Source organism: Coregonus clupeaformis, chromosome 2 (assembly GCF_020615455.1).
Source record: "Coregonus clupeaformis isolate EN_2021a chromosome 2, ASM2061545v1, whole genome shotgun sequence".
In the NCBI taxonomy this organism is placed as follows: Eukaryota; Metazoa; Chordata; class Actinopteri; order Salmoniformes; family Salmonidae; genus Coregonus; species Coregonus clupeaformis.
The window spans coordinates 37,484,725-37,502,036 of NC_059193.1; the positions used below are offsets into that span (position 1 = coordinate 37,484,725).

At 45.4% G+C, this 17,312-nt stretch overlaps 1 protein-coding gene across 2 annotated transcripts in view; it reads left to right on the plus strand.

The window, feature by feature from the left end:
- The window catches only part of LOC121534902 (multidrug resistance-associated protein 5), a 46,172-nt gene extending 44,524 nt beyond the window's left edge, over positions 1-1,648 (plus strand). Inside the window, exons 28-29 of one of the 2 annotated variants that reach the window (XM_041841522.2) lie at positions 528-692; positions 950-1,648. In XM_041841522.2, coding sequence (XP_041697456.2) covers positions 528-692; positions 950-1,054 — 270 coding nt within the window. In that variant the 3' untranslated portion in view covers positions 1,055-1,648. Of the gene's footprint in view, positions 1-527; positions 693-949 lie in introns of those variants that run through there. The other variant, XM_041841530.2, reaches the window with a different exon arrangement.
- Positions 1,649-17,312: the final 15,664 nt, after the last annotated feature.

A 17,312-nucleotide genomic window follows, 5' to 3' on the forward strand; every position in this document is an offset into this window, starting at 1 on the left:
TTGACCAAATACTTATTTTCCACCATAATTTGCAAATAAATTCATAAAAAATCCTACAATGTGATTTTCTGGATTCTTTTTTCTCAATTTGTCTGTCATAGTTGACGTGTACCTATGATGAAAATTACAGGCCTCTCTCATCTTTTTAAGTGGGAGAACTTGCACAATTGTTGGCTGACTAAATAAATTTTTTCCCCACTGTAAGAACATTGAGAATGTAAGGCAGCAGCTTCCCAAAGGTGTAACATTGCCACCACATGGCTTCTATTGCTATTTCACTCTGATTCTGTAGAATGCAGTTGTAAATACAAACAACTGAGGATGACAAAAGACCTAGCATTTAGGGACTAGCCTAACATTAAAGTTATAACACTCCTTAAGATTATAATATACATGTCCATATTCAAAGACCCAACACTACTTTTCCAGTCTTTACTATATTGCTACTTCCTTTTTCTACCAACCTTAGTGATTGAACCATTCTCTGCAAAGTGTGCTTAAATGTGACATGTGTTGGGTGTTGCCAGATCTTGCTGTTGGACGAGGCGACGGCAGCCATTGACGCAGAGACAGACCGGCTGATTCAGGAGACCATCCGCGAGTCGTTCAGCGGCTGCACCACACTGATCATCGCTCATCGCCTCAACACTGTGATGAGCTGTAACAGGATCATGGTGTTGGACCAGGGACAGGTGGGTCTTCTGCGCCATAGAAATATACAATGTGTCTCAAATGGCACCCTATTCCCTATGTAGTGCACTACTTTTAAAAAGGGCCTATAGGGCTCTGGTCAAAAGTAGCTCAAATCTATTGAATCATACGAAAGATGGGCTAATGTACTAAACAAAATATTTGATATACTACAGTATACCTAAAGGCACATTTCTGTTGTGAGTCAAAATACTTGTTGGTCAGAAAATACTTAATTATTTTCTTAATTCCATAACAGATTTTGGAATTCGACACCCCTGCTGCCCTGCTGGCAGACGTCAACTCCAGATTCCGGGCCATGATCGGGGCATTTGACGGCAAGCTCAGTAACACAGAGAAGTGACCCCAGTCGAATGGGTACAAAGGAGCTCTTATAAAACAGGCAATGCAGCAGAGGACCTCACTTGCACAAACTTTGAAGATGAACATCCCAATCTTTCCATGGAGCGAGGAAGATGCGGTATTTTAAAAGGCAATAGTAGAGGTTCTTACAATTGCTGCTAAATCTAGAGAAGTCTGTTGATGTCAAAAACCAATGATGACTTCATGACTATGATGATGATGACAATGTTCCAAAAGATGCATCAAAGATGTGGATCTATGGAAAGTTGGGAGTATCATACCTGCTGACCTTTGCTGCTGTGTGGAAAGAGAGAATTTCTCTGAGGCCAAAAGAGCAAGTGCAAACGAAGGGGAACAGAGCCATGACTCTACAATGGCAGTTTAAATTCCATGAAATACTGAAGCTTTTGATAACACTGAATGTTGCTTCACCCTCTCTCGACAGTGCTATCAATGAGACTCGGAAGAGAACATTCTCTATCTGTTTCACTGATATAATTACAAGGAAACCTACAGGTAAGTGCCAAAATAAAGGAAACACCGACTTTAAAGTGTCTTGGGCCACCACGAGCCACCAAAACAGCTGCAATGCACCTTGGCATAGATTTTACAAGTGTTGGAACTCTATTGGAGGGATGCGACACCATTCTTCCTAAAGAAATTCCATCATTTGCTGTTTCGTTGATGGTGGTGGAAAATGCTGTCTCAGGCGCCGCTCCAGAATCTCCCATAAGTGTTCAGTTGGGTTGAGATCTGGTGACTGAGACACACACACACATAAGATGGCGTCGCTGAGGAGGGTGTGTCTTGCCGGTTCCTGTTAGACTTTTTTTAAAAAGATTTTTACGTTAATTATTACCTTGGTTGCTCAGAATGTTTGTGCAATTTCCAACGACCGACAAACACTTCTGGATCATGAATCAGAAGCTGCACACTTCAACCTCCCAGATATGGAATACTACATTCGCTCCTTTGTTCCCCGCACCTGTTGCTGCTGACCAAGATGACCGAAGTCAACGCCGATGAGGAAGTAAAGGGGGACTCCAAGGGGTACGCTTCCTCATCAAGAATTCCTGGTGTACTGAAGTTGAAAACATCTCAAGCTCCTGTTGCCCCGACCTGGAGTTCTCCGATGCAAAAATTCCGACCCCACTATATGCCGAGGGAATTCACGTGCGTCATTAACACAGCTGTGTACATACCGCCATAAGCAAACACCAAGGTGGTACTCAGCGAACTGTACAAGAACATTAGCCAGCAAGAATCCTCTCACCCGGAAGCAGTCTTTATTGTCACGGGTGATTTTAACCAAGGATGTTTAAAACTATTTGTTTCTTCTCTGACATCTTCAACCTGTCCCAGACCATAGTCCCCACCTGCTTCAAGGATAGCACCATCGTCCCAGTGCTCAAGAAAAACAAGGTGACATGCCCAAATGACATACGCCCCGTCGCACTCACCCCGATCATCATGAAGTGCTTCAAGAGGCTGGTCATGGCCCACATCAAGGCCAGCATGCCAAGCAAACTGGACCCACTCAAATTTACCTACCGCTCCAACAGATCCATGGAAGATGCCATTTTCATCGCTATTCACACTGCCCTAACACATCTGGACAAGAGGATTGGCGGCACAACACCTCCTCCACACAGGGGTGTGTCCTCAGCCCTCTGCTGTACGCCCTGTTCACCAATGACTGTGTGGCTTTGCACGTCACCAACTCCATCATCAAGTTTGCTGATGACACCCCGGTTATAGGCCTGATAACCAACAACGATGAGTCAGCCTACAGGGAGGAGGTAAGTGAACTGGCATTATGGTGCCAGGACAACAACCTCTCCCTCAACGTCAGCAAAACAAAGGAGTTGATTGTTGACTTCAGGTAGCAGAGGAGGGAACATGCCCTGATAAATATCAATGGGACTGTATTACAGAGTCAGCGGTTTTAAGTTCCTCGGCGTCCACATCACAGAGGACTTGACATGGAGCAACAACACCACCACTCTTGTCAAGAGGGCGCAACAGCGTCTCTACCTTCTAAGGTGGCTGAAGAAATTTGGCATGCCATCCCAGGTCTTCTCCAAAAACTACCGCTGCCCCATCAAGAGCGTCCTGACCGGTTGCATCACGGCCTGGTATGGGAATTGCGCCGTCCACGACCAGAAGACCCTCCAGTGGGTGGTGAAGGTGTTCTCATACATCACTGGGGCCGTGCTCCTACCCATCCAGGACATCTACTCGAAATGGTGCCTGAGGAAGGCCCGCAGTATCATCAAGGACCCCACACACCCCAGCCACTCCCTATCCCTTAACATCGGGCAGACGATATCAGAGCATGAGGTCAGATACGAACAGGCTCAGAGACAGTTTCGATCTACAGTGCCTTCAGAAAGTATTGACCTATTCTATTTTGTTGTGTAACAGCCTGAATTCAACATTTATTAAATTGATTTATTTTCTTAACAATCTACACACAATACAACATAATTACAAAATGAAAACACGTTTTTAGAAATGTTTTCAAATTGATTGAAAATGAAATACAGAAATATCTAATTTACATATGTATTCACACCCCTAAGTCAATACTTTTTAGAAGCACCTTTGGCAGCGATTACAGCTGTGAGTCTTTCTGGGTAAGTCTCTTAAGAGCTTTCCACACCTGGATTGTGCAACATTTTCACATAATTTTTTTCAAAATTCTTCAAGCTCTGTCAGATTGATTGTAGACAACCATTTTCAGGTCTTGCCATTAGATTTTCAAGTAGATTTAAGTCAAAACTGTAACTCGGACACTCAGGAACATTTACAGTCTTCTTGGTAAGCAACTCCAGGGTAGATTTGGCCTTGTGTTTTAGGTTATTGTTCTGCTGAAAGGTGAATTAATCTCCCAGTATCTGGTGGAAAGTAGACTGAACCAGATTTTCCTCTAGTATTTTGCCTGTGCTTAGCTCCATTCCATTTATTTTCTATCCTGAAGAAATCCCCAGTCCTTAACGATTGCAAGCATACCCATAACATGATGCAGCCACCACTATTCTTGAAAATATGGACAGTGGTACTCCGTAATGTATTGGATTTGACCCAAACATAACACTTTGTATTCAGGACAAAATGTTAATTGCTTTGCCACATTTTTTGCAGTATTACTTTAGGACCTTGTTGCAAACAGGATGCATGTTTTGGAATATTTTTTATTCTGTACAGGCTTTCTTCTTTTCACTCTGTCAATTAGGTTACTATTCTGGAGTAACTACAATGTTGTTGATCCATCCTCAGTTTTCTCCTATAACTGTTTTAAAGTCACCTTTGGCCTCATGGTGAAATCCCTGAGCGGTTTCCTTCCTCTCCGGCAACTTGAGTTAGGAATGACGCCTGTATCTTTCTAGTGACTGAGTGTATTGATACACCATCCAAAGTATAATTAATAACTTCACCATGCTTAAAGGGATATTCAATATCTGTTTGTTTTTTTACACACCCTTCTTTGCGAGGCATTGGAAAACCTCCCTGGTCTTTGTCATTGAATCTGTGTTTGAAATTCACTGCTTGACTGAGGGACCTTTAAGATAATTGTATGTGAGGGCTACAGTGATGAGGTAGTCTTTCAAAAATCATGTTATTTAGGCTTACCATAACAAAGGGGTTGAATACTTATTGACTCAAGACATTTCAGCTTTTAATTTGTTATTAATTTGTAAACATTTATAAAAACATAATTCCACTTTGACATTATGGGGTATTGTGTTTAGGCCAGTGACAAAAAAAATCTACATGTAATCCGTTTAAAATTCAGGCTGTACCACAACATAATGTGGAAAAAGTCAAGGGGTGTGAATACTTTTAGAAGGCACTGTACAAGCCAACTGCTGCTACCAGACTCTTATTATGATTGCTAAATACTGCAAAATTTAAAAACACTTTCCCCCCAATCTCCCCTTTCCAAAACACTTGTAAATATTGGACTATAAATTGTGCCTTCCTATATTATACGTATGCTGAAATATTTATTGTATTCTACATTTACTTTGTTTGTATATTTATATTTTATTATTTGTTTTTGCATGGTCGAGAAGGAACCTGCAAGTAAGCATTTTGTTGGATGGTGTCGACCAGGGATGGGCAACTCCAGTCCTCGGGGGTCTGATTGGTGTCACACTTCGCAAAAACCTAGTGTGGAATAAAAATGTAGTGGGTGAAGTGTTTTCATTACTCATTTAGGCAAATTGCACGTTAATAAATTGTCGAAAGCCTGTATGCCCTCCCACCTATCTGTTTCATGTCTCAGGTAGCCCGCAAAAGCCAGCATGAATAGAATGCAATAACTGACTAATATTTAACATATTCTAATCATTCTCATGTGCCAACGTATCGCCACAGTCCATGCCATTGTAAAACTTGCACTCCTGTAGATCTGAAATAATTGGATGGTGAAACTTGCCAGCCAACCACAAAAGCAAGGCGAAGCAATTCACGCATTCTTGAAAGTCAGGACAATCAGTGTCCTGCAAAGAAACATTGTTTTTATAGTTGTAAAAATGTATTTTGCAAGACATAGGCATTTAGAATGAATTGTAGAGTGGAGCTTTATAGTTACGTGGTGACATCACATGCCTCGCGTACCTTCAAAACGATTTGACAATCATCATTTATTCGAAAAAGAATGTTTCCATCAACATTTATAGCAATAAAAAAAGTTAGACAAAATAAAAATCGGCCTGTCGAACGGATAAAAATGTTGTCGATCTTTAGAAAATGTCTCCTATATCTGTCATTTCCATAACACATGTTGCAATGATTTATTTTGTGACATTGCTTATGTCAAATATACCTGGGTCAATGGAAACCTGCCTACTGAGATCTTTCCTTCAAGCCATGGTAGCCAAAATAATGGGCAACTGGGCATTTTTATACATGACATTATATACATTAATTGCTTAATTAACTCAGGAACCACACCTGTGTGGAAGCACCTGCTTTCAGTATACCTCATTTACTCAAGTGTTTCCTTTATTCTGGTAGTTACCTGTATATCACTTGTATAAGCCACAGTGCTGGTTGGCCTATGATTTGATTTTTTAATGATATATTTATTCAAAATTACATGACAGGAAGCACATTCATCAGTCAAATCACTGGACAACTGATACCAAAGTAACCATTCCACATAAGCACTGTCAGGAATATATTGACTGATAATGTGTCAATTAATAATAATAAATGTGTCTATAATAAATCAGATTATTATATTGTAATCATTTCAGTGAATCTACAGTTATCAGTCATTCATTGTGTAGTGATGTTTTAGGTTCTGCCTTTTGTTATGGCAAGAGATTAGCATTTTTGTTGCTTAACGTTCTGTTTTGGGTGAATCAAGGGTATTTTATCCTTATTCTGGTATGTTGAAACTATCTGCATATAGTCTCTTGTATTGTTGCAGAGTCTATAGCAGGAATGTCGTTTTTTATAAATGTGTAATCATTCTATTGTGTAGTAATAAAGCACAGTTACATTCATGAGATTGAAGAACAGCAATACAGAGTTGTGGAACAAATAATGAAAGACAGAGTATTTATTTAGTTCTAAACACCCACAGACAATGACTGCAAATCTGTGTTTTTGGACAAAGTTTGGGATTGTAAACATCTAGATGCCTTAAAAACGAACATAATGTTCATATACTGAGCAAACATGGTGTGCAATAAGCACACCATCCTAGATAATTGTAAAGATTGCCTTGTAATATTTTTATATTGTCATAGAAATGCTTTACCAATAAAAGTGTTTTTTTATACATGAAATATTGTGCTTGCATTCATTGTTCTCGCATATGGTGCCTCCCTGGCTTGCATGGTGCTCTGATAATTAATTACCCATCCTGTGCCATCAGGAAAAATTGGAGACATTGCCTGTCCTAGGATGAGTTACTTCGGTACTGTTTACCACGCTTGCCAAATATCAGAAATCAAAATCAAACTGATCATGCAATATGATATGCTTTTGATGTATTTTGGACCATTTTAAATTATTATGACTACTTTAAAATGTACTCTTCTACAGAACCGCTGAACCGATCGGCACCAAATTTGGTATATCGCATCTATAGATGCACATCTTTAAACACAATACTTTCCAAAACTCTTGCTCAAACAATAGGGCTGGTATGGTTTTCCTTTTCAACAGCGCCACCATGCGGCCAAACTGAACCATACTTTACAGGTTAGCTAGACTCCTATCCCTGGGCATGTGTGCCTCATTTCATCACTGAGTCAAACAAATCAAGATATAAACATATGCCTGTTGTGCTTAGATATGTTGAGTCTTGCCAGTGTTTGGAACGTGTATCAAGTTTGGTTACAATACGAATATCTGTATCGGAGTTATATGCATTTATGTACCAGACCACACCCACATGAATGTTTATTGGTCAGCATGTTGTTTGAGATCCTATCCTGCTGTTTTTCACAAAATTCTAAATGGCGGAAAATACATAATGGCGAACCTTATACAGCCCCACAGTGGATGCGTCATAAGACCAATAAAACCTAGCGGTCAAACATGGAAATGGATCCAATTGTTTTTTTCACCATTCATTTTTCCCATAGGGGAATTTTAGAACTACACTGAACAAAAATATAAATGCAAGATGCAACAATTTCAAAGATTTCACTGAGTTACTGTTCAGTAAAATCTGTCAATTGAAATAAATAAATTAGGCCCTACTCTATGGATTTCACAACTGGGGATACAGATATGCGTCTGTTGGTCACAGATAAAAATAAATAAAAGGTAGGGGCGTGGATCAGAAAACCAGTCAGTATCTGGTGTGACCACCATTTGCCTCATGCAGCGCGACACATCTCCTTCGCATTGAGTTGATCAGGCTATTGATTGTGGCCTGTGGAATGCTGTCCCACTCCTCTTCAATGGCTGGGTGAAGTTGCTGGATATTGGCAGGAACTGGAACACACTGTCGTACACGTTGATCCAGAGCATCCCAAACATGCTCAATGGGTGACATGTCTGGTGAGTATGCAGGCCATGGAAGAACTGGGACATTTTCAGCTTCCAGGAATTGTGTACAGATCCTTGCGACATGGGGCCGTGCATTATCATGCTGAAACATGAGGTGATGGCAGCAGCTGAATGGCATGACAATGGGCCTCAGGATTTCGTCACGGTATCACTGTGCATTCAAATTGCCATCGATAAAATGCAACTGTGTTCATTGTCCGTAGCTTATGCCTGCCCATACCATAACCCTACCACCACCATGGGGAACTGTTCACAACATTGACATCAGCAAACCGCGTGCCTACACAACACAATACATGCTGTCTGCCATCTGCCCGGTACAGTTGAAAACGGGATTCATTCTGGAAGAGCACACTCAAAGGTGAGCATTTGCCCACTGAAGTCGGTTACGACGCCGAACTGCAGTCAGGTCAAGACCCTGGTGAGGACGACGAGCACGCAGATGAGCTTCCCTGAGACGCTTTCTGACAGTTTGTGCAGAAATTATTTGGTTGTGCAATCCCACAGTTTCATAAGATATCCGGGTGGCTGGTTTCAGATGATCCCGCAAGAGAAGAAGCCAGATGTGGAGGTGCTGGGCTGGCGTAGTTACACGTGGTCTGCTGGGCTGGCGCGGTTACACGTGGTCTGTGGTTGTGAGGCCGGTTGGACGTACTGCCAATATCTCTAAAACAACATTGGTAGAGAAATGACCATTACATTTTCTGGCAAAAGCTCTGGTGGACATTCCTTTAGTCAACATGCCAATTACACGCTCCCTCAAAACTTTAGACATCTGTGGCATTGTGTTGTGTGACAAAACTGCACATTTTAGAGTGGCCTTTTATTGTTCACAGCACAAGGAGCACCTGTGTAATGATCATGCTGTTTAATCAGCTTCTTGATATGCCACATCTGTCAGGTGGATGGATTATCTTGGCAAAGGAGAAATGCTCAATAACAAGGACGTAAACAAATTTGTGTACAAAATTTGAGAGAAATACGTTTTTGTGTGTGTATAGAACATTTCTGGGATCTTTTATTTCAGCTCATGAAACATGGGACCAACACTTTACATGTGGCATTTATATTTTTGTTCAGTATAACTTGTTACCATGTTTTGTTGCAGACGCAAATCCAGACCAAAATAATACAGCTAGTTTGGAAAGCTACAGCTACACTTTTTCCACATTTGTTACGTTACAGCCTTATTCTAAAATGGATTGTGTTTTTTCATCTTCAATCTACACACAACACCCCATAATGACAAAGCAAAAACAGGTTTTTAGAAATGTTTGCAAAGTTATTAAAAATAAAAAGCTGAAATATTACATTTACATAAGTATTCAGACCCTTTACTCAGTACTTTGTTGAAGCACCTTTGGCAACGATAAAGCCTAGAGTCTTCTTGGGTATGATGCTACAAGCTTGGCACACCTGTATTTGGGGAGTCTCTCCCATTCTTCTCTGCAGATCCTCTCAAGCTCTGTCTGGTTGGATGGGGAGCGTCGCTGCACAGCTATTTTCAGGTCTCTCCAGAGATGTTCGATGGGGTTCAAGTCCGGGCTCTGGCTGGGCCACTCAAGGACATTCAGAGACTTGTCCCGAAGCCACTCCTGCGTTGTCTTGGCTGTGTGCTTAGGGTCATTGTCCTGTTGGAAGGTTAACGTTCGCCCCTGTCTGAGGTCCTGAGTGCTCTGGAGCAGGTTTTCATCAAGGATCTCTCTGTACCTTGCTCCGTTCATCTTTCCCTCGATCCTGACTAGTCTCCCAGTCCCTGCCGCTGAAAAACATTCCCACAGCATGATGCCGCCACCACTATGCTTCACCGTAGGGATGGTGCCAGGCTTACTCCAGACGTGAAGCTTGGTGTTTAGGCCAAAGAGTTTGGTTTCATCAGACCAGAGAATCTTGTTTCTCATGGTCTGAGAGTCTTTAGTTGCCTTTTGGCAAACTCCAAGCGGGCTGTCATGTGCCTTTTACTGAGGAGTGGCTTCCGTCTGGCCACTCTGCCATTATGGCCTGATTGGTGGAGTGCTGCAGAGATGGTTGTCCTTCTGGAAGGTTCTCTCCTTTGAGCGGTGCTCTGCTCCAGAGAGCAAAGCGACACACAGCTCTTGACCCGAGGCGCGTGATGCTGAGCACCCAATCCTTCTGGGCGGAAGACACACAGAACATCTAAATAAGTCCACTTCTGGATACTTTGACCGAGTTAACAACACCCAACTTCTTCTCCACCCAGCCTGATACCACAAATGGGTCAGCCAAAAGGCATGACTCCACTTTCTCCATGAAACGCACTACCACTGGGCCAGAGTCATCTCGGGCATTTTCCTGCTCATTGGTGTGAGGCTTTGAAGCCTTCCCCACACCTGTCGACGCAGGTTCTTCAACTTTACTTTTGTCAGATTCGAGCTTCCACTATCCACCTCCATCTCAAGGTTCTCAAGGTTCTCAAGCGATAAAGTATATTTATAAGTAATTCCAGTTGGCTTGTATTCCAGGGACGTAGGTTTATACTTAACACCATTGTTTCGCCTTCGCATCACTGCACTTCCTCCGACTCCCACCAATCCTAGTCATGAAATATGTACCATGACTAGGTCACACAGGGTGAGCGGCATGACCTTTCAAAGTTTACATCTTCAATCACTTGTTCTAGTGCCACCATGTGACCAATTGGCATGGCATTGCATTAGAAGGTGTGGCCTTTGGCCCTTTACCATCATTCAAGGTTGCACCACAAAGTTTCTAAACCCAGAGGCGCAACATCGCAAGACTTTCGGGAACGCTTGCGAAACAGACCAACCAGACCATGGCCAGGGTTTGAGACATTTTCACTTATAAATCGATCTATGGAGACGGTAGATCGAAATGGCTTGCATTGAGAGATGCACTGGTTCCCACAGACACAGTAGTATATTTTCGGAGTCTGTGTGAAGTAGGATGTGAAATCTGAAACCACTTGAAGCTGGGATGTCCCTCCTACCATTTAATTAACTAATCTGACTGTCCATCAACTCCTGGCTGAACCCTATGCCACAGCCACTGACAAAGCACATGCCTGCAATAGTTACATTGTAGCGCAGCAGGAGAGAGTGGTTTCATCATGGTAGCACATTCAGAGATCGATTTATAGCCATCAATCTAAAATAATTCATAGACGGACAATATTAATATGAGATGAAAGGCAATTTAAGTTCTTAACGAGTTCAGGAAGCGCTAGAGCTCTGTAAGACGTTCACAGCGATGGGGGCAGACATTTTGATCAAGAGAGACCTTTAGAAAATATTCACATTTTCTCTAACACTAAACATACAAATATGTATTTTACAGTTATAAGGAAGGTGAAACCTTATAGTTAGTCGTTTTATAATTTGATTACGCTATATTTAAAAAGCATATAAGTCATTTCAAGGCTTATTCATACAGTTTTGTTGAATATGAAATACATAATATAAATTCTTTCATATTTTTATCATATTTGTACTGTGTACTTGAGCTTGTGTCCTCAAAAGTCACCTCAGCAATTTGTAACTATTTTACCAGAAAGATGAGATTCTTTGAGTATGCAGCATTACTAGTTATTTTTTATGGCCCTCTCATGATGAATCATTACTTTTGGGGATTACATAGATTACATTTTCGAATACATTTAGTTACATTAAGTGTTTTTAAATTCCCATGTATCGAATGAAAAATACAAGTTAAATGGGTTTCCATCGCATTTTCAACTCTACTGATGGCTTTGTCACAAAAACTGTTGTGTTCTATATCGTGGAGCTCCGCCCCATAGGGGAGCTCTGCTCCTAATGGTTTACCCTCTGCCCTAAGGCAGCAGCAGCCTGAGACAAAATTATGCACACACCTACAGCCAATAGGAGTACAGGTGTCCCTATAAGAGGGGGTGCCTCCCCTCAATCAGCCTCCCTTTTTCTTCAGCGACTGGACTAGACTGAAGAAGCCAAGAAGAGACGAAGAGAAGACTCAGGACGAAGAAAACGCCGTCGATTTTCCAGATCATCGACGTCGTCCTACAATGAGCACACCAAGCTTATCCATAGGGTAAGTATTTAACAAAAGCTCTTTTCAGAGCTCAATGTCGCTGTTCCCCTTGGCGGCTGTCGATCCCCCGACATATGTTTCGTGGGTTGAGGGACACAGCACGCCAGGGACAGCTTCATTAATCCCCCACTATGCGCCAGCTGCGCCCTCCTTTTTGAAGGAGTGGAAGCAGCGTTGGGCATTTATAGGGAGGATATTCCTCTTGAGGATGTGCTATCAGTGTTAGCCTCAGCTTCTGAGGCATCATCTGAGGGGCTGACTCAGGAGATGACAGGGCTATTGGGGAAGAAATGAATATTCTATTGGAACAATTCATTACACTGACCCAGATGTTTAACACCCCTTTTCCTTCGGGAAATTGTGAGGTCATTACATCCCTGGATGATGACGCCACAGCCTCTCTGTGCCTGAATTCTCAGGTCTCATTGAGTGGGCTGCTAAACAGCGGGAGATTAAGCTGCCCCCCATTCCCTCCAACCCGGAAGTGGATATGAGGAAGGGCGGCCGTTACTCTCGCTACAGCTTGGCGTCAGACGGCGGCCTCCAGCAGCAAGGGAGCGGGCCTCGCCCCCCCCTGCAGCGCCAGAGGTGCCGGCGAGAGAGGTCATTAAAGCGTCATCCTGGCATCACCCGAAGGGCGGCCAGAAGAGACGCCGTTTATGACAGGCGAAGGGGAGAGAACGGAAGACGGCACAGCGCCTGCTGTGACCGAGCCCACTGTCCCCCCCCCACTCTACTGTTGAGTGTATGGAGGAGAATGTTTTTTGTTGATGTGTGTAATAAAGAGTTGGCTCTACTTGACACTGTCAAAAAAGAGCCCCTTTTCCATAATACATCCGAGAGCGTTCGACCTTCCTCACTCTCGCTCTCTCTCTTACCACTATGAGTGCAGCTCAGCCCACCATGGTGCGTTGCTGAATGCACACATAAGGCAGGTATATAAAAGGTATTAAGTGTACCTTATAAAGACCTCACTTTACAGACTCCTAGGAGTGCTGTAGTGAGTGTCTCACATAGCAGGCTGCAGTCTCAGCCAGATAATGGCATGATGACGCGACCGCTATTCGGGAAGGCGCTCTGTCTCAGGCTAACGTTCACGGAGGGCCTGATTACTACGGTTACGGGCGTAACCAACGTATCGGCGCCCCCGTTTTCTCTCAGAACGCGCTGATAATAACCACATTGGGGATGGCGCACTATCACAGACTAAGGTCTCTGTTAGTACGACCCAGACCCATGCTGCGTTCAAGAAGGGCCCGATTACCACGGTCACGAAGGTGCCCAGTGGTGCCCCCACCTTTTTCTGAACGCGCTAATACTCACCACACTGAGCGTAGTTCAGCCCACCAGAGGTGCAGAGCTGAACGCACACAGGAGGTGAAAGGAGGTATAATACCTAGACGCCGTCTTGGTTAATCTCAAAGAGACCTCACATTACAGACTCCAAGGAGTACTGTAGTGAGTGCCTCTCATAGCAGGCTGCAGTCTCAGTCAGGAGACATGATGACGCAGCCGCTAGTTGGGGATGGCGCACTATCGCAGACTAAGGTCTCGGTTAGTGCGATTCAGACCCATGCTGCGTTCACGGAGGGCCCGATTACCACGGTGACGAAGGTTCCCAGTGTATCGGCGCCCCCACTTCTTTCTGAACGCGCTAATACTCACCACACTGAGCGTAGTTCAGCCCACCAGAGGTGCAGAGCTGAACGCACACAGGAGGTGAAGGGAGGAAAGATACCAAGACACCGTCTTGGCTTATCTCAAAGAGACCTCACTTTACAGACCCCAAGGAGTACTGTAGTGAGTGTCTCTCATAGCAGGCTGCAGTCTCAGTCAGGAGACATGATGACGCAGCCGCTATTTGAGGATGGCGCACTATCGCAGACTAAGGTCTCGGTTAGTGCGATTCAGACCCATGCTGCGTTCACGGAGGGCCCGATTACCACGGTCACGAAGGTGCCCAGTGTATCGGCGCCCCCACTTCCCTTTGAACGCGCTAATACTCACCACACTGAGCGTGACTCAACCCACCAGGGGTGCGGAGTTGAACACACACAGAAGGTGAAAGTTAAGAAGGTATCAAGGCGCCGCCTTGTTTTACCTCATAGAGACCTCATACTACAGACTTCTAGGAGTACTGTAGTGAAGGGCTCTGATAGCGAATTGCAGTCACCTAAGATGACGCAATCGCTTGCTGGGGATGGTGCCCTGCCGCAGGCTGTGGCCTCGGTCAGCGCAATTCAGACCCGCAATGCGTTCAAGGAGGGCAGGAATACGACGGTTACGGGTTTAACCGATGTCCCTACTCCTCTTTCTTTCTCAGAACGCATTTCCTCTCCCTTTCACGGGAGGCCCACCTTGGGCTGTTCCACCACTTTAATGTTGGGGAACAGTGGCGGTAAGGGCCATAGAGGAATACAGGTCCTTCCTACTGGATGCACCACAGCTTCGCGCCCAGCCACTTTCTCTGCATTGCTGGCAGTGGCGAAGAAGCTGCACCCTCTCACGCTGGCTAGAACAGACGTTGCAGAAGGGTTATGCTCTCCAATTCCACCGGACCCCACCCCCGTTCAGGGGAGTGGTGGAGATGGTGATGAAAACGCAAGACAAAGTGGCCGCTCTGATGACAGAGATTACGGTACTTTTGGCGAAGGAGGCGGTGACAGTAGTTCCCCGGGAGCAAAGGAACAAAGGGCTATATTCGCCTTATTTCCTAGTGCCCAAAAAGACGGGGGGAGTGAGGCCGATTTTGGATTTACGCATTCTCAACGAGAGCATAACCAAACGGCCCTTCCGAATGCTAACGACAAAACGTCTGCTGGAATGTGTCCAGAGAGGGGACTTTTGTACGAGCATAGACCTAAAGGACGCGTACTTTCATGTGCCGGTTCAGCCGCGTCACAGGAAGTTTCTGCGGTTCGCCTTTCAAGGGGTGGCGTACGAATACACGAGGATGCCATTTGGGTACGCCCTGGCACCTCGCACATTTTCCAAGTGTGTGGAGGCGGCATTGGAACCGTTGCGTCGTCAGGGAATACGGCTACTAGCCTACCTGGACGACCTACTGGTTCTCGCCCCGTCAGCAGAGCTGGCGATCACTCACACAACACAGACAGTGATGCATCTCACAAGTCTGGGGTTCGCTGTGAATTGGAAAAAGAGCGCGCCCTGGCCCACTCATCAGATTGTCTACCTGGGGATACAGCTAAACACTGTGAGGATGAGGGCTCGAATTTCGGACCCCCGAAGGGTAGCCTTGTTGCTAGCCCTAAGGAAGTGTCGTCCGAATCACACGGTGACGGCGCTGTCGATCATGTCACTTTTGGGTCTCATGTCGTCAGCCCACTCTGTGGTTCCGCTGGGACTCCTGCACATGCGCAGGACGCAGCGATGGTTCGCCAACTAAGACTAGACCCATTGCGTCAACGTCATCGGTTGGTGGTGGTTCCCCTCTCGCTCAGTGCAGACCTAAACTATTGGAGAAACTTCGCGCGTTCTCACGCACGGAGTCCCGATAGGAAAGGTGTCCTCTCACATCCCAGTATTCACGGATGCGTCCCTGACGGGATGGGGAGGGACATGTCAGACACAAGCGATAGGAGGTGTGTGGCCTCAATCAGGTCGTCACATCAACCTCCTGGAGTTGGAAACGGTTCGACTGGTTCTGACCCACTTCGCGTCTACCCTTCGGGGTCGCGATGTGCTGGTCTGGTCAGACAACCGGACCACAGTAGCCCACATAAATCGCCAGGGTGGAGTCAGGTCTCCTGCTCTCCATCGGGCGGCAGAGGAATTGTGGCTGTGGGCTCACGAGCACCTTCGCTCATTGAGAGCAGCACACATTCCGGGCTACTTGAACGTAGGAGCAGACCTCATGTCAAGAGGGGGTCCTCGAGACGACGAGTGGTGTTTGCATCCAGACATTGTTCTCCAGATTGGGAACAATTCGGGAGAGCCGAGGTGGACCTATTCGCGTCACGCGTGAACGCGCAATGTCCTCTGTGGTTCTCTCTGAGGGAACAGGACGAACCGCCACTGGGAAGGGACGCCTTTGCACACCAACCGTGGCCGAGAGTTCTCCTGTATGCATTCCCTCCGCTGTCCTGCATTCTCCCACTGCTAGCCAGGGTGAGGACAGGGGGGCTGTCAGTGATACTGATAGCGCCCGATCGCCCGGGGGCTCTGTGGTTTGCGGAGATGAGTCAGATGTTGATTGCGCCACCTTGGCCAATTCCACATTGACGGGACGCGTTGTCTCCGGCGGCTGGCACGATAGGGAAATTGCCCATAATCGGCCAACCACTGAAGGCCTGGCTGCTGAGAGGGACAGGCTAGAGCGCTGTGGGTTATCTGATGCAGTGATCAGGACCATACAGGGTTCACGTGCCAGTTCCACTTCTAAGATGTATGCCAGTAGATGGAACGTGTTTTCACGATGGTGTGTCACACAAGGTGTGGACCCCATGAGCTGTCAGGTGGAGAGTATTCTCTCTTTTCTGCAGCTCATGTTTGATAAGCAAAAATCGCCTGCCACGATTAGAGTGTTTGCAGCAGCGATTTCAGCTTGTCATGAGGGTTTTGGCAGAGACAATGTCTTTAGTCACCCTCTAGTGAAACGCTTCCTATTAGGAACGCGGCGACATAGGCCAACACCTAGAGTCATGCTTCCTCAGTGGGATTTGGCTTTGGTACTCGAAGCGCTATGTAAGTCGCCGTTCGAGCCATTGAATCAAATACCCCCCAAGATGCTGTCTATCAAGACAGCACTGTTGCTCACTTTGACTACAGCTAAGCGGGTCAGTGATTTGTGTGCTCTTTCGACGAGACCTGACTGCCTGGCCATCAATGGTGACCTGAGCAGAGCAGTGTTACGTCCTAACCCGCCATTTGTGCCGAAGGTTATTAAGAGTTCATATAGGTCAAAGACCGTGGAGCTGTGGGCTTTTTCTCCTCCTCCTCATAGAGAGAGGAGTGAGGAGAAGCTCCATCGCCTGTGCCCGGTACGCGCTTTGGCGTGTTACGTCGAGCGCACAGCAGCGATTAGGTCATCGCCTCAGTTGTTTGTGTGTCACTGTGCGGCTGCACTAGGTAGACCACTTTTAAAACAGAGGCTGTCTCACTGGCTTTGTGAAGGCATTGAGACAGCTTATGAGGTAGCAGGGCGGCAATTGCCTCAGGGT